The sequence below is a fragment of the Electrophorus electricus genome, chromosome 14, assembly GCF_041902795.1.
Source record: "Electrophorus electricus isolate QZ-2024a chromosome 14, ASM4190279v1, whole genome shotgun sequence".
NCBI classification, from domain to species: Eukaryota; Metazoa; Chordata; class Actinopteri; order Gymnotiformes; family Gymnotidae; genus Electrophorus; species Electrophorus electricus.
Genome location: NC_137510.1, coordinates 1,682,501 through 1,700,000, shown reverse-complemented (window position 1 = coordinate 1,700,000; position 17,500 = coordinate 1,682,501). Strand labels below are relative to the sequence as shown.

General features: G+C 47.1%; 2 protein-coding genes across 6 annotated transcripts in view; one reads left to right on the top strand and one right to left on the bottom strand.

Annotated features, from left to right (window-relative positions):
* Nucleotides 1–9,374, bottom strand: part of apbb1ip (amyloid beta (A4) precursor protein-binding, family B, member 1 interacting protein) — a 17,311-nt gene extending 7,937 nt beyond the window's left edge. Inside the window, exons 1-6 of one of the 2 annotated variants that reach the window (XM_081696713.1) lie at nucleotides 9,231–9,374; nucleotides 3,952–4,011; nucleotides 3,285–3,372; nucleotides 2,690–2,994; nucleotides 1,622–1,699; nucleotides 1–135 (exon numbers count right to left, since the gene is read on the bottom strand). The exon at nucleotides 1–135 is cut by the window's left edge and continues 25 nt beyond it. In XM_081696713.1, coding sequence (XP_081552839.1) covers nucleotides 1–135; nucleotides 1,622–1,699; nucleotides 2,690–2,994; nucleotides 3,285–3,372; nucleotides 3,952–4,011 — 666 coding nt within the window. In that variant the 5' untranslated portion in view covers nucleotides 9,231–9,374. Of the gene's footprint in view, nucleotides 136–1,621; nucleotides 1,700–2,689; nucleotides 2,995–3,284; nucleotides 3,373–3,951; nucleotides 4,012–4,292; nucleotides 4,354–9,230 lie in introns of those variants that run through there. The other variant, XM_081696714.1, reaches the window with a different exon arrangement.
* An 833-nt stretch (nucleotides 9,375–10,207) lies between these two features.
* The window catches only part of nell3 (NELL (neural EGFL like) family member 3), an 8,410-nt gene continuing 1,117 nt past the window's right edge, over nucleotides 10,208–17,500 (top strand). Inside the window, exons 1-7 of one of the 4 annotated variants that reach the window (XM_035530403.2) lie at nucleotides 10,208–10,383; nucleotides 10,957–11,044; nucleotides 12,577–12,906; nucleotides 13,194–13,837; nucleotides 14,975–15,528; nucleotides 15,781–15,847; nucleotides 16,074–17,500. The exon at nucleotides 16,074–17,500 is cut by the window's right edge and continues 1,117 nt beyond it. In XM_035530403.2, coding sequence (XP_035386296.2) covers nucleotides 12,779–12,906; nucleotides 13,194–13,837; nucleotides 14,975–15,528; nucleotides 15,781–15,847; nucleotides 16,074–17,500 — 2,820 coding nt within the window. In that variant the 5' untranslated portion in view covers nucleotides 10,208–10,383; nucleotides 10,957–11,044; nucleotides 12,577–12,778. The other 3 variants (XM_035530404.2, XM_081696850.1, XM_081696849.1) reach the window with 3 other exon arrangements.

Below are 17,500 nucleotides of genomic sequence, written 5' to 3'. Positions count from 1 at the left end.
ACACAGGCACCAGTCCACGCTGCCAGTACAGTGCGTCTTCTCGAACAGGCTGTCTATCACGTCCCGCACCGTCTGTCTCTCGTCCACCATCAGGGTCTTGGAGCTGCCATCTGTCATCTCCACCTTCACTATCAACTGCGCGGGGGCAAAATAGCACATCACGTTACACACTGTCCACGTGCACACTCTGCTGTAACCACCGCGGATGTGGCGATGCTCATGTAGACCTTGCACGTGGATAATGTTACGGTTAAGGCATGTGCCAGCTCTGGGCGTAGGGGTCCTCACATTTTTGCTTGTTTGTTAAAGGAAATCATCTCAGCCTCCCTGACTTTAAATTACATCTGAAAATTCAGGGTCATGTTATCTATTCATTATCAGATTATCAGGCAAATCCATGTTAGATGTTACCTATTTACTGTTAACATTTAATGCTTAAATGACATAATAACAGTATAAGTGTAACTAAAGTTTCACATGCGACATTTTCGTATTCTGTATTCCCCAGAATAATTTCGTTTTTAATGATGAAACAATTCATGTGACATTCTTAGCTTCTATTGAGGAAACGAAACAAAGAATTTAATTTCCAAACAAGCCTGACTGACCCTAACCATCCTGGAGGCGTAGGAAGACGGCCACGCCTGACCTGACAGCTGAAAAAGCTCATATCACTATTCAGAAATAAAAGACCACTGAGAGGAATGCTGTCAAATGTCAGGAGATGTATATCCTTCTAAAATCTGTTTCCTGTGTGCCAGAAGATTCCGGCTTGGGCCGCACATTTCGCTTGGTTTTGTCTGTGGGGAGGAAACACGGCTGCGGTGTTTCACTGCTCGTGGTATACCTGCATGATGGCAGACATCCTTTATTCTGATTAATGGGTTTCAGAGAAATGGTTGAAAAAAGATGAAATGAAAAAGCATCGGTATTACCTGAGAAACATGAATAATTCTGGGAACTATAGATGACATATATGATGTATATATGGGGTGCCATTCATTATATCTAATGTAAGAGATTTTTTAATGTTTCCTGATAGCTTTCACTACAACAGATGCTATGGGAGAAGAACAAAAGTCTGTGACTAAAGTCTGTGTAACAGTCAGGGCTGTTATTAGCAACACCAAAAAAACACACCATGAATCTTCTCTGCGGGTAGGCGGGCCTCCACATCTGTCAATCACTTTTCAGGAGCACGCGACACGTTGAAGGGGAGACTAAACAAAAGCGATTGTTTTAAAGGGCTTTGGAGAAAGGTATGAAAGAATGGTGTGTGGTCGGGTCCGTCACTGGTTCACCTCTGGCAAAGGTGAAGAAGAACCTTTCTCAGTGGTGTTTCTGAGACATTTTATTCAGAGCTTGAGCTAGAGTGAGCTATGTTACTGGAATATTGGTTGTTTAAGCCTCCTGACTATCCCTGAATGTTTTGTCCTACGCCACAGATGTTTTCCAATTGTAGAAAGCCCCATGGACAACTTCAGCTGAACAACAGAATGCGTATGTGTCTGACACTGAATAGACGCATGGCTGTGTTATTCCCCACCACTTACAGTTAATAGCGTCTGCATCCTCCATCATGCATCCTTTCAGAAACTTAGGAGCGATTTGACATTCTCACCTTCTTCACTTTGGCCTCCTTCAGCTTCTCCAGGGCGAGTTTAATTTTGTCTGCTTTCATCTGCGCTTCCGCGTCCTCCTGAACACACCAAAGTTCAGCAAAGGTCAGCTTACACACGCTCCACAGTCCCTCCAGCAAGGCATGGCAGCAAGCTCGAGGCCCGGTACCTGCCGCCTCTTATGCATGAGGGTCACTGCAAGGAACCACACACCATTCATGCCCCTCCCCACGTTGCAGGTCTTGGTAAACACCAGTGGACCGTTTTCTAGACTGACCTCTAATGATCGGTATATGATATGTTTTCTAGACTGGTCTAGATGGAAGCCCATGTCTGGTGCCCAGTGTCTTACTTTGTGCAGCACATTCAAAGGTGTACGGCACCAGCGAGTCAACACAAACCAGGCGTGGTTGTTTTCACGGTGAAAATATGCGTTTCATTTCTCGAGCCTTACAGTAAATGTGCTGATAAATAGAAGTTAGAGATGCAATGTTTGTTATGCAATAAATTGAAGAGATTTGCTGCTGAAGTGCTTTCACCAAAATGTGCTTCCACCGTTCTCTTCCTGTGCACTAAACAGGGTGTGCACGCTCCTGCACTGATCCTGACTTTCTATGGTTGCAGATCCAGAACCTTGGGTTCATATACTGTGTATGTTTGTGTGTGTGCGTGTGTGTGTGTTACACCCTGTTTCTTTCTCATAGAACAATAACACAGTTTACTATAACACAGGCTGTAGCATGCAAGAATGAAGCCTGTGTTTCCAGTGTAATATTTCTCAATCCTTTGAGAAAATGTAAACTAAACAGACCTGTACTGACAGGGGCCTAAAAGATGAAGTATTTTAAATATTGCATAATTATTTCTGAAATGCTATGTACACTAGAAGCAACAATCACACTGATAGTACCTTACAACTTTCACAGTAAACCGTGACCAGCGTTATCTGGTGGGAAATTGCTTTCGAATGCATGCATGCAATTGCGTGTGTGGGTGTGTGTGCCCGTGAGTGTGAAGGAGTGTGTGAGGGTGTGGGTGGGTGTGCATATGTGACTCAGAGTGTAACTTACTGGAGATATTTTCGAGCACGGCGTGGATGGGGGTGGTAGCGTTGTGTTAGCGGCCGTAGAAGTGAAACTCGCACTGTTGCTATGAACAGGAGGTTCAGCCTTAGGCTGTGGGGGCGGAGGTGCAAAGGGGCCAGCAGGATCAAACTCAGCTCTGGGAGGCGCGGAAGGCGCGGGAGCCGTGGGAGCCGGGAGCTCCTGTACTCCACCTCTTTCTGCAGCGAACTTCTCCTCGGTGGCGCTAAGATCCGCCACCAGGTCGGCCATCAGCGCGTCCAGGTCATTGTCCTCAAGTTCATGTAGGGATGCTTGGAAGACAAGAAGACAAACGGGAGGGAAATTAAACAACGTTGAAGGGGACAGCAGGCTTATCAGACTGGTGTCTGCACTGTAGCCAGACCTTTCAGACACAAAGCTGCAGGGTTCTGCATCACTTGGCCTGTGCAATGTTATGGCTAATTAATAGCATATTTCTTATGAAAAGTGACATATTTGATGAATAGGGCCGCCAAGCATAGGTTAAGAGTCTGTCATGAACTGCCGTGAGGTTGGAAACAGAACACCTCATCCCAGAACCACGTGTTCCAGGCCCATTTACCATTCAGATCTGTGAAGCCAATGGAGAGGTTGACTTGCTGGCTGGACTGGACGGTAACTGGGGACTCTGGAACTTCATCTGCTAGGCTCTGACAAAACGCACAAAAAGGACAGATTGGCTCACAGATATCATCTACATCACCCACACACCCATGTATCTTCACAATATCATTTTCAACAGAGGAACTCTCCATTCTTTGAACTCCTGTGAACTTTATTTACATATAAGAAGCATCTTTACAGCATGTTGATGCATGAATAGAGGAGGTTTTGGGTGAGGCATTTCTAAGCTTCTTGCTCTGAACTGGCCAGCAACATGTTCCCATCTTGTCAACAGTCCAAACTTTTCTGGGCACCACAGAGAAGACCACACGTATTTGAGTGCTACTGTGTCAGGTGTCAAGTGAACTGCACACTCTGTACTGTGCCACAGGAGAATTGAAACTATGTAAAAAACTCAAAGATGCCCCTTGTAATTTTAAATTAGACAAAGGGACTCACAGATAAAAACTCTAACACATAGGAAATCTTGATAAACCTTCAAACACCAGTTATTGAGAATACTACTGAAACCTCAGAGCAGGTGGGAACATAAGCTTCGGTCACTGACCAACAGTGGCCAGGGTCATTATGGCGTGACGGCTATGAGACGGCATGAAAGGTCTTACCAGCGTGAGGAGATCCATCTCCTGGAGCATGTCAGTGAACATGGCGTCGATATCCTCCATCTACGGCAGACCAGAAAGAGTTCACACACGTTACGAGAGATTCTCCCCCTTAAAATCAGCTTTGCTGTTTTTAATGCAGCAAGTGGCTCTTAGGAGTCACAAATCTAGACGAACAGAACAAGAAGAAGGAAAGAAAAACGGATCAGCTAAGAAAACGCAGAAAAAGGACGTGAAGAGTGTCTGCAGTGCGAAGTCTCTCCGAACACCACGTAGAACTACATTTATCTGTGATCACAGCTGTCAGGGTGAGAATTCTGTCACCGAACGTTTGGTTCCATGACCTTTTAATTTGCAGATTTTTGTGATTTTTGACAGCAGTCTCTGTAGGTCTCGATATACATCTGTGCTCATGTGCAAACTGTTGCTATATGTAGCCCAGAGGCAGAAGTTGTGCAACACCTAACACACGGCCTCAAGATGAAAGTCAGCTTTGCGCATCTCCTCTAGGCATGCGTTCTTTGTCAGGACATGCAGGCTTTGGAAAAGTGACACGTATGATGGCATACTCAGTTAAATATGACCTGAATATGACCGAAATCCTCCCCAACAACAACTATTAGTGCTACTCTTAACACTAATAATTAATTATTAGTAGTAGCATTAATATTCTATTGCTGGGATGATTAATATTAATGCTATTATCTCTCTTGTACACAAACTGCCGCTGCTGGAAATGTCTTGTGTTTCCTACTCTTTCTTCAAAAAGACTGCTGAATCGAGCCCAGATTGCGTCAAAGTGAAAACAAAGGCTCAAAACCGAGAAGCCAAGCTGCAACCAATTATATCCCCTCCCCTCCAAGCAAAGCCAGGCTGCTGTGATGTCAGCCTGCCCTTCCAGAATACCAGTGAAACCTGTGTCCAATCAGGTCCTCCTCAGCTTCCTCTGAGAGGACTCCTCCGGGTTCTCTCTGAGACAATCTCTAGACACGAGTCAGACAGACACGCTCCACACTTACCCTCATACATTACTGCTGCCACAAAGGAGATTGGACTCGCTATATGATATAATGCTTGAGTCGGGACAAGGTAGATAACAATGAACCTTGTTTTGTTTTGTTTTTTTAGGGCGGGGGAGGAGTTGAGAAGTTGGGGTACTAAAATGAAAAGTTAAAGCGAATATTTAGCTGCTTCTAACCTTTCAATCAAGTGTCTCATTAAGCTAGTGAAGAAAAGCAGGTTTAAGACTGTCCATCCTACTTCGGGGGCGTCCTTTCTGTCTGTAAAGCATCAGTGCCTACAGTGTATTAGTGGCAGGTGCTACATAACAACACAATACAATCGCACTTTTTGAGCTCATACTGCAGATCACCAAAAATCTATTTAAACCTTGGTACAAAAATAGCCCTGGTTGGAAGTGGAGCTTTGGCACGCTTGTTCAGCTTTGAGAAGGCCCAGCAGAAAGTTCTGCAGTTAGTGCATGACCTGATATGGTCAGCACATGCGCAAGGCCTCGTTTAGCAGAACAAATTTGTTCGGTGCACAAGCACTAAAAGGTCAGGCAGGTCTCATGAGTAAGGATATACAGCATCCACAATCAAGCCACTTCTCTTTCATATCAAACAACCTTTCTATTCATCTCGTCCCTTCCGTAACAAGGGTGTACGTTTATTTTTGTTGTATCAGATGACACAGATCTTTCCTGTGTGGTTTGAAACATGAGCAGGATTGCTTTATCTTAAAGATAATAAAAAACCCTCTTAAAAATAATATTATTAATATCATACCATGGTCAGAAACACACCTTCCTTCTGTAAACCCATACAATCTTAAGATATTTATTTCAGTAATCTCACAGAAATGCTTAATCCCGGTCATTAGTCACTAAACTCCGATCCGCCGCTCGGTTCGAACAGACGGAGTGCTAACCAGTCTGTTTTCCATGCTGGCAGTGTTGCACTGCTGGGACTGTGTCCTCAGGAAACGGTTAGTCAACTTCCCCTCTCTCGATGATGAAAGCAACAGTGAAGTTTCCAACAGGAAGCAGACAGCACCTCACAGGGCCCTGTTGCAACGTGTCTCTTCTTACATGTTTGTATGTCAATTTTAAAACGGTACAGCTTCACTCGGTGTGGAGTATATCTTGCAGCTCTAGTACGCGCCGATCCCTAATGCAGATTGCAGTCCGCTATTGCCTTGCTGATGGATTTGGTAGAGAATTTTTGCCGCACTCACGAATCTATTTTTCATATCATGGCATGTATGATGGCAGCATGACAGAATGAACAAAACTTTTTGTGTATCAGAATGGCCAGGCAGGTTGTTGGTATAGTGTAGTGGGTGACTGTGCTATCCCTCTTGAGGAGGGACCAGGGTTCAGACCCCCTCTGGGCAAATGCGCTATGCTATACTGATAAGAGTCCTTGGGCAAGACTCCTAACATTACATTCATTTATCGTGGTAACATGCTTGAAATTGTAAGTCCTTCTGGATAAGTGTGTTTGTAAGTCATCTCGTCTACAAACAGCTCCGCCTTTTTTCAGAGCAACAGTGAGATGCAACTACTTCTTCTTTCGTGATTTTCTGCATTTTTCCCAACGGTAGGTGCACTACACTGTCTGAGAGCGCAGAGTTAAACAGCTGGGCAGAGTGAAGCTACGGGTCCGGACGTTCCCTCTGTTATGGAGCAGAAGCTCCTACAGCTGCAGGGTACAAATGCGCTACATCGGCCAGTTAAGTGCACTAGCATGACCTAGATTTGTCTGAAAAACTACATCCTCGAAACTCACTGAAATGTAATAAAAGTCTCTGAATTAGATTTAAGTATAAAAATCAGCTGATGTCTATGAAATTTGATACCCTAGTTTTAAAAGAACAAAGATTTCTGTCTAATGATGTGTGATCTTACCCAAATCTATCACTGACATAGAAACTAACTTTTCTCTTACACTGGTGACCAAACACTACTGTGCCTGTCCTTCACCTACTGGTCATGTTTGTCTGCCATAGGACAAAACAAAAAGATATGCAATTTCCATGGCTGAGCGTCTCTGAGGCTGGATCACAAAGGCTGTCAGTACTGCACCCTTACATATAGATCCATGAGTACACATTACCACACCCCCAGGACTACATATGAAATTACAAACAAGTGGTTTGTACTTGTTTGTACGTTTTATCTCTCTCCACACACACGCGCACACACACACACACACATACACACACACGCGCACACACACACGCACACGCGCGCGCACACGCACGCACGCACGCACGCACACACGCGCGCGCGCGCACGCACGCACACGCACACACACGCACGCGCACGCACACACACACGCACACACACGCACACACACGCACACACACGCACGCACGCACGCACACACACACACACACACACACACACACACACACACACACAGATAGATAGACTAGGCAAGGTGCGTAAAAGAGCTAGGCCAACCTCACTTTACTATACCAAGTCATGATGCAGCATGTCCAAACCTACTTACAAAAACAGCAGAGCAGAACTCAAATCCAGCCTGAGCTACTGGAGGTGTTGTGTTGGAGGCTTGACAGCATTGTTCCTCTGTTAGTTCCAGCCAAAATTAAACTGACACATACTTTATATTTAACGGCCAAACAATGCAACAATATTTATTGCATATAAGCAAAAATACCTTTTATAAGGTGTGATAGCAGTAACTGTCGCATGGTATCAACCAGACTTGCTCAGGCACTGGTAGGGTCCCTGGTGCTGGCATGTCATCATTAGCTTTAGATAAAATAATTTCATAAATTTATTCATAAAATAAGTTTAATCAACTCATGACAGTACCAGAGGGAGGCTCTGGTTGATCTGGAATTAAGGTGAGAAGAACAAATATTTCCTTCACGGAAAATATTTAATCTTTTGGTGTGTTTCATCATCTTAACATAATATTACTTTTCTTTATATCATTATGAAATATGCAGAGTCCAGCTCAGTGTGGTGCTGTGTGTAGTTCTGGGTGTAGTGCTGTGTGTTATTCTGGGTGTAGTTCTGGGTGTAGTGCTGTGTGTTATTCTGGGTGTAGTTCTGGATGTTATTCTGGGTGTAGTTCTGGGTGTAGTGCTGTGTGTTATTCTGGGTGTAGTGCTGTGTGTTATTCTGGGTGTAGTTCTGTGTGTTATTCTGGGTGTAGTTCTGGATGTTATTCTGGGTGTAGTTCTGGGTGTAGTGCTGTATCTTATTCTGGGTGTAGTGCTGTGTGTTATTCTGGGTGTAGTTCTGGGTGTAGTGCTGTGTGTTATTCTGGGTGTAGTTCTGGATGTTATTCTGGGTGTAGTGCTGTGTGTTATTCTGGGTGTAGTTCTGGGTGTAGTGCTGTGTGTTATTCTGGGTGTAGTTCTGGGTGTTATTCTGGGTGTAGTTCTGGGTGTAGTTCTGGGTGTTATTCTGGGTGTAGTTCTGGGTGTTATTCTGGGTGTAGTTCTGGGTGTAGTTCTGTGCGGTCAGAGGTCTGGTATTTTCACAGTAGTGAGGGCTGATCATAGACTCCCAAACTGCTGGGAAATGGAAAATCTTCTTGATAATGGAAACTTTGAAAACAGTATCAAAATCTAAATAAATCCTTCTTAAAAAAAACTTTACACGGTCAAAAATAAATCTCAGTGACCAGCTCATATCCGCATGGCCTGAGTTTCTGAATCATGCTCTCTCTCTCACTCTGATACACGATCTATATTTACCCAAATCTGTCCCCAGCTGATCACATTTGAATGTGAGGGATTCAGTGCACCAACGTCCCTGCTAACATAACGTGGCAAAGCCAGAATGTCCAGAATGTGCTCCTCAGTTCGGAAGTACTTGGAACTGACATTTTAAAAGTAAAGCACTTTACACAGTCCAAAACAACAAAGATCTAAAGATATTCACTTTAGAATAGGTAGAAGACCTAAGAGTGCTCCCAACCTGCTCAGTCTACGTATTTTGCACTTATCGACACAGTGAAAGAGCTTCGTGTCTGGTGAGCTGATAAGAATACAATATCAGGTAAATGAAGCCTTTCTGCTCTGCGGTCATCTGTGTAACAATTACCTGTGTAACAAAAACACTTTTTAGTAGATTTGAACGAAATACCACAGAAAATTGCAGACTTGTGTGTACCGTTACATCTAGTACTATGACACCCTTCTACAACTGTGGTGATAGGATGAAACACACACAGAGAGAGAGAGAGAAAGAGAGAGAGAGAGAGAGAAAGAGAGAGAGAGAGAGAGAGAGAGAGAGCGCTTACCTTTAACGTAATCCTTTGGATTCAATTTATAAAGAATAGATTCATAAATAAATTCCTCAAAGAGTTACTTGAAGCAACGGTTCGTTCTTTTGGCAATTGCCCGTGTGTTTGACTCACTGACAGTTAGCTAACTTCCTGTTGTATGCGGAAGTTCAGGCCCAGACCTGTTCACTGCATTCCACTGAGTGGGGGCAGACAAACGGCAACTCATCTTCAGATTATACCCAACACCAACAGATTATACTCTCCCATGGATGAACAGAGAAAGGAAAGCTAACTGCCCCCCTGCTTGTAGGTGTGTGTGTGTATGTGTGTGTGTGTGTGTGTGTGTGTGTGTGTGTGTATGTGTGTGTGTGTGTGTGTATGTGTGTGTGTGTGTGTGTGTGTGTGTGTGTGTGTTTTGGCATGTTTCTTAAATGTTGTTGCTGTTGTTGTTTTTAAATAAATTGCAGTGTCATGGTTTTTGATATTTCAGCCGTGTGATGGAGAACTGGTGGTGATGTGAGTGAACTGCTTGTGTGATCTGCAGTGCCAGACAGAGCAGAGAGTCCGTGGAAGGAAAATTGGGGTTCAGTCTCACTTGGTGTTACTCGGCTAATGTGAAGATAATTGATTGCCTGTCGGAGGAGATCCTGCACACTACTTCAGTACGGCTCTTCTCTGCTGGGGGCTTAGCATGAAGCGCGAGGCTGTGGGAATGCAGATGAGCAGACAGGGAAAAGCCAGAGATGATTTGCCTCATGGGTAAATAAAGAGACAGAAGTGTGGTGTGAGTTGGGATATCCAGGACCGCTGCCTCCCACCTCACATATAGCTATGAAGGAAACTTGCTTTGTTACAATGTCTGTTGCAAAAAGGCAGTGGACCAATAAAATTGACCTGAAGTTGAGAAATGCTAAAATGTGGAACCATGAGCAAGTCATTTGTTTAAGACAAGTCTCAGTATCAGGTGTCTGATGCAGAATCAGATGGCATTGTTGTAAGAAACTGGAAAGGACTTTGCATTGTTTGATATCACTGGCTTCCTCAGCTCACGCTGTAGGGATGGGATCATCACAACGGCAACGCAAGAGTGTGACGTGCTCCGCAGATACAAAGACACAGACAGTCTCAGGGAAAAACCCTACGGAGACGAAGCTGAGCATCTCAGAGGGTAAGAGGTGATTCGTCTCCTCGTCTGTGGGGTTAAAGAATGCCTTGTGCTGCCCCCACTGTAGAAACAAGAGGGCAAATAACTAAAACAGTCGAGTCGCCAGGTCAGTTTGTGGGTCGAGTACTCCCTTAAAATGGTCTGATTTTTATGGGAGCAGGGGGAAGGGATTGTGTCTGCTTAGAGAGCCATTCCTCACGCCAGGAACTTTCTCCTATTCTCTCCTCTCAACTTTTGCTTTTGCTTTATATTTCTGACTTTAAAAGTGATGTGAGGACTACACTAAAATATTTGCTTAGACACCTGAAAAGTTATAACTCATCCACAAATTTCCTGCACTTGGCAACCCTCATAAAAGCAAGCCTATTTCTGAATACAGTACTATTAGATGAGTTTTATTCAACTTACTCAAAGTCTCGCAGAGAAATCTTTCTACATTGTATCTACCCAGCTCCCAACACTACTGTTCAATTCATGATCACACCTTATGGCTTTATATTTCAGTGAAGTACATTTGTTTCCAATTGACAGTTATTGCAGTCATTTTATATTTCTTCCTCTTCGCTTCTCTTCGAGACCCCTCTGGCAGACCACCCTGTGCTATGGACCATCCTACTTTCTACTCTCCAAAGACCAGAGTGTGGCTATTATTCCCGGACTATAGGTAAACATTACAGCTAGACGTGTGTCCTGGGTGTCTTCAGACAGGGCACAGAACACAGTATGATCAGGTTTAACTCCTGGGCAAGAGATCCACATCCATTTTAAGGCCCAGAGAGACCTGGATATGGATGCATTGTGTGTTCTGTGTTCTGGATATGTTTGGAATGTGTTCTAGATGTGTTCTGGATGTGTTCTAGATGTGTTCTGGATATGTGCTGGATGTGTTCTAGATACATTCTGGATGTGTTCTGAATGTGTTCTGGATATGTGCTGGATGTGTTCTAGATGCGCTCTGGATGTGTTCTGAATGTGTTCTGGATATGTGCTGGATGTGTTCTAGATGCGTTCTGGATGTGTTCTAGATGCGTTCTGAATGTGTTCTGGATATGTGCTGGATGTGTTCTAGATGCGTTCTGGATGTGTCCTAGATGTGTTCTGGATGTGTTCTAGATGTGTTCTGGATGTGCTGGATGTGTTCTAGATGCGTTCTGGATGTGTTCTGAACTGCGGAACATTACTGTGCCTAATGCAACCTGTGTTTTTCTTTGTCCTTCCAGTAGCCTTGTGGAAGGAGCAGTGAAATATTTGACGATGGTCAAACGCATGAACTTGTTTAGTTCTGAATTGAACAACAAAAGTATGAGATTTCCATGACCCTTCCTGGCCTATGAACCCGGAACACGACGGGTTTGATTCTGAGCAGACATACTTCGGCACTTGTAAAGAAAGAATATATATATAGTTGGTGTCAAGTAACCACAGCAGGCCATGTGGTTAGGTGGGCGCGACATAGTAAGTGTTCAATGACAGACAGGCAATCTTTAAAAACCATTAGGGTTACTTTATCCTGGCTAACGTACCCGTGAGTCTGCACCTCACAATATCGATCGCCTTTGCGGCAGTGACTTTAACGGCAAAAACAGCTCCACGCAACCCAATCAAAATCTCTCGGCGAAGCTTATTGGAACAACACGATTAGTTCCGTTACACACTACCCAAAAATACAGCAGCGCCCTCTGCTGGAAAAAAATCAATGCGCAAAAAAACCCCATTAAAGTCAGCCTGACTATTCCAGTAAAATATACAGATAACACCAAAATGTCGAATAGAGCAATTTCAGGATTGCTCAGAACAGAGTAAACCTTATTCTCTCTGATCTTAATCTCGTAATCTCAGATTGCGCTGATTGCCGTTTGAGAATCTGCGCTAGAAAAGCAAGCGCACTTTAGCAGCATACCGGTGTACTTATGCACCAATTTAAAGTAAATGCGATTTAATTGCTGTATACATTTACATCATAAACTAACAAAGGAAGAAAGACTATCCGAATGAAAGGATTAAGTGATTTTACTGTTAAAGTAAAAATGAGCTATTGTCTATTGGGAACACTTTTTTTTTTTTTTTTTTTTTTTTAACTTTCCCGAATTCCTGACATTAGGCTGTTATGTCTACAACGCAGCAAAACTGACGGTGTCTTACCGACGATCTCAAACTCTAATTATAGTCGATTTGTGTTGCTGGTATTCTGCACAGGTCACTGGCCCGAAAAGGTATGGCCGTGACAGCGTTTGGAGAAAGCACGACAGCTGTCTAAACAGTCAGACTCCTCCACAAAGACCCTCTTACAAACGCCCCGGAGCGGTCTAGCAGCAAGCAAACGAACGAAGAAGAGAAAGAAAGGAAGGCGAGGGGTTAAACTCCACCGAGGAAACCTGATGCTAATTAAGCCTCGGGAATGCCACATACTGACATTTCCCTCCAGATCGCTCGGAGAGGGGGCCGCGGCCAACACGGGGATGCTTACCTCGTTCTCTTTGTACTGACTTACCGACAGCAGCGCGACACCACCGGAGAGAGCAGCAGGTAACGTCCCGCACGTAACTTGATGTAGGCTACTCAGCAGATGAAAGAGGGTTTATTTTGGGGGTTTTTTTTCCCCAGTGAGCGACAGAAAGGAGGGAGTTCTGTTGACCAACCCATGGTCATATTTGTGGACGTTGAATGTCTTTTTATTTATGGTGAGTGTTATCAACTCACATGGAAGCGCATTAAAGAATTCTCAGTCCAGTCTCTCTCACTGGTGTGCTAGTTTGGTGCTGGTATACTCCCAGTTATCAGTTGTGTGACCGTTCTCATTTCTATTTATTTAGGGAGATTGATGACTTAAAAATGTCATCGCCCGCGAGGACTTTACTGTTGCTGTCGTGTTTACTGTCGCCGTGTATCGTGTCGAAGAGTGTCTCAGAGGCATGCGCAGGGACGCAGTGCTACGCTGGAGAGACGGGGGACCCGAGACCCCGCTCGTCCAGACCGCCGCGGCAACACAGCCCAGCAGCACACAGCGGAACCGCGCCGGTGCCTCCCAAATACCAGCGCGCGCCCTCGAACCCTCCGCCGGCGCACGGTTCCGAATCTCACGCGACCCTCCGGTCTCAGCACGGGCGCTCGGGAGAGCGCGCAGGCGACGCTGTCAGGACGCACGCCGCTGAAGTCTTCGGTCCCGGGTGCGCCGGAGCGCACTGCGTAACCACCAAAAGAGCAGCGCAGCCTGCGAACGACACCCGCGAATGCAGAGGGCTCGAGTGCAGGTTGCCTTTGAGGATACGGCCACAACCGAGGGCCAGACCCTGCCTGGCAGACGCCTGCGGGTCCGGGCCCGAAGAGCAGCCTACTCTCGTCCATGTGCCGGACAGAGCCGCTCAGTTTCTGGCGGAATTTCCGGACATTGGATACCCTTCGTCGGAGCTCGGCGCCGCTCCTCTGGGAGTACAGCTGACATGTGACATCAAACCAGGTGAACTGAAACGCTGCTCCTCGGGCCAAATTTTAGGACAGATGATTGGAAATATTAATCATCTGGAATACACAGTTCGTATATGCTTAATTCCGACTCACCGACTAAACAAACATTTCAGTGTGTAATTGAAAAATAAGTAGTCTTGCCCATGTAGCCTTTCACATCTGTTCGGCTAGACGGCAAAGCGCGTCCTATTCCAGAAGAAAGGACATCTCTGGCAGTCAGCTGTCTAGAATATTCAAGCTGCTTTGATGTCTTTCCACACTACTTTCAACAGCCTCAAATTGTAGCTTTGAAAGGAAGAGGAAAAGTGGCTGTTGTCCAAGACCAAAGTCGTTATAATCAGCGTATAAAAGGGTTGGTTTTTGTATGCCAGTCACCAGAGCACTTCTGTGTACACGAGGCCGGGGTGGTAACGGTGCTACAAACACCAAGGTCTTCTCTTTCTTGAAAGTTTTGTTTAGAAAAAAATAGGAATACATTTTCTATATATTTAGCAGCATTGCGAAAAGCTTGTTCTGTGTTGATTTAGAGAAAATCAGCCAGACAGAGGTGATGTTTTGTGTCCTGTTGTTTTAATGTCCTTGAAGTGTCTGGGGAGAGAGTAGAGTCTGTGATGTTATCTAAACAAGGTGTGGGGTGTTGCTGTCAGTGACTTGCTGTGGCGTGGGATGGATGGGTCGTCTGTAGTGCTGTCAGCTCCATCAAAGGACCGACTGAAGGTCTGAAATGTTGCCTGTTTTGTAAAGAGAACTGGGCCATCAGGTTGTCTCTCCGTCACAGGAAAGACTCTCGTCAGTAATGATGGACTTTTTCTCCCCTGTGGGGACTGAGGCTTGTGTTGCCATTTAATTTGTATACTGGGGCTAAAACTGGATGTATTGTGGATGTTATGGATATGTTCTGTGGCCTCTGTCTCTCTGTCTGGGCTGGGAATAAGAATCCAGGGGAAAAAAAATGCCATCTGTGTGAGTTGCTGGTGTGTTTTTCGTGATGTTGTATGTGGGTCTGTTTCCCATACTAGAGAGTGATATCTGTGCTCTGTGTGGGGGGTGGGGTGGGGTGTTTGGTTTCTGATGGCGTCTGTGCCCTGTACTGCTGAGAACTGGGTCTTTGCCATCCGCTGCTTTCCAGGAGAGAACGAGGTTCCCTCAGAAGATGCGCTGGTCTTGCACCTACAGCTGGCCAAAGGTCAGGAAAAGCTTGTGGAGGCCCTGCGTGCCCAGCAGCTGGTGATCCGCGAGCTGCAGCAGCAGCTGGTCGACCAGCAGGGGGCGCTGCTGTCCCAACAGCGGCAGATCCTGGACCAGCAGCGGCGCATGTACGAGCAGATGGATGCGGTCAAGGCGCAGTACGGCCTGCTCTCCGAGACCGTCAAGCAGGTGTCCTTCCAAAGCCTGCAGGGGGAGCTGCAGAGCTACTTCGAGAGCCACCTGGCAGGCTTACAGAGCCAAGCGCGCAGCCACCTGCAGAAGTCCTATACCGTCCACAAAACGGACGTGGACGCCAAGGTGGCGGACGTGGCCGGGGACGCCGAGCTTCCGCTGCTGGCCTGCCACAGTGCCTGCGGCCCTGAAGAGTACTGTGACTTCCAGAGACGGCCGCCGCGGTGCGAGAGGTGCACCATGTGCCCACCGGGATTTTTCCTGGTGTCCCAGTGTTCCCCAAATGCTGACAGGATGTGTCAGGTATTATTTGGGTCCCAGGGCCTTCACGTGGTGACTTTAGTGTTTTCATTTCCGATCCTTCTGATTTCTACACTGTGAAGTTAACACTATGTAATTAAATTATTAGAATTATTCAAATTATTCAAAATTATTACAAAATAAGTATTCTTATAGGCAGAGCATGGGCCTAATAGTGGATTTTATTATACCATGTAAAATTGTTCCCTTATATTCCCACAATATCACTGAGTAAAAAAATGTATTGATATCCAGGACAGGGATGAATGTCTGGAGATCCAAAATCTGTGTGGCGAGCGAGTGAAATGCCTCAATACGCCAGGTAAGCAAAAAAACAGCCAACAAAAATAAACAAACAAACATGGGTACAAATTTCAAACCTCTCTCCCAAAATGTCACCATGGCTAATAATGAGTGTAAACTACTGTGATCAAATAAGTATGTTGGTTCTGTAACCGTGATCTCGTTTGCATAATGCTAATTGGTCTTTCTCAGCGTTTATGGATTATTAGCAACCTTAGCTAAAGCCGTTGTGCTTGTGTGTGCAGGGGGGTTTCGATGCCTGGGCGTGTCCGAGAGAGAGCTGTCCGCAGGTCTGTGTGGTCACGAGTACTTCTACAACCAGGAACTGCAGGAGTGTCAAGCTTGTTCGGACTGTGATGGAGGGCCGATGGCCACGCCCTGCACTGCCACCAGCGACGCAGAGTGCGGCGCGCCCTCCGAGAACACGCTGTCGCGGTCGTGGTCCGGCTCGGTCGCGCTGCCCCCGGCCGGGGCGAGGAACGGTGGCGTGTTCCCGGGCGTGCAGCTGAGCGCGCGGGGGCCGGAGGCGGCCGAGCTGCTGGCCGGCCGCGACGGTTCTCTCGGCCTGCGCCAGCATGGTCTGCTGTGGATGGACCACAACTTCGCCCTGAAGCACAGCTGCCGGAACTTCCTGCAGGTGGGCGTGCGGCTGAACGGCAGCGAGGAGGAAGGTCGCGACCTGAGCGGCGTGCGGGTAGAGCAGCCGGAGAGGAAGCACGTGCAGGGGGTGAGCGTGAGTGCGGTGGCAGAGGTGGAGCCCAACCAGACCCTATCACTTGTGCTCAGGAGCTCCAACCAGCACTGCAACCAGAGCAGGGACCTGCAGCTGTATGAGCTGGGACCCTCCGCCTTCAGCCTGCTCTGGCTGTCCCACGACACCGGCGCTGTCGCCATGACGGCGCACACGTCCACGGCCGCCCACTACCAGAGCAACTACCGGCCAGCGTTCCGCATCACGGCCGTCTCGGACCCCTACATGGTGGCACTGACCCACGACAGCCGTGGCGTGCGCTTCACAGAGCGCGGCGTGGCGAAGTTCGTCCTGCAGCAGGCGCTCTATGCCATGGGCCACACCTGCGTGCGTGACGGCTTCGCGCTCGTCGCCTACGTCAACGCCAACGGCACCAACCAGGAGGTGGCGCGATCCTTCAAGACCGGGGTCAACTACCGGGACACGTCGGTCACGCTGTCTGCCGCCGCGGCCGTGGACGCAGGCGACTGGCTGAACTTCGAGGTCCTCACGCCGTCCCAGTGCAACATCCGCTATTTCGGAGACAGCTCCGGGATCAGCCTGCTTAGTCTGCTCTGGATCCCGGCCGGAGTCTCGTCCTCGCTCGCCGCCAGCGTCTCCCGGACCGGTCTGCCGTCGGGCGCTGTCAGGAACAGAGCCCTGCTCTTCCAGCAGGTGGGTCCGGATTCCGCGCACATACGGCTGGCCGGCGCGGGCGAGCCGCACGCCCGCCGGAACTTTGTGTTCCGAGAAGCCGGAACGGCCAACGTGGCCCTGGAAGTGAAGCTGATCCACTCCTGCAGTGTGGTGAAGCTCATCCTGCACCGACACGGCCAGCAGGGGGCACCCTCTGCTCTCTTGGCGCAGCAGGTCGGGGGTCACATGCCCGAGGGCAGTGAGTGGGCCAGCGTTGGGGTGAGGTCGTCCTTTGAAGTACAGAAC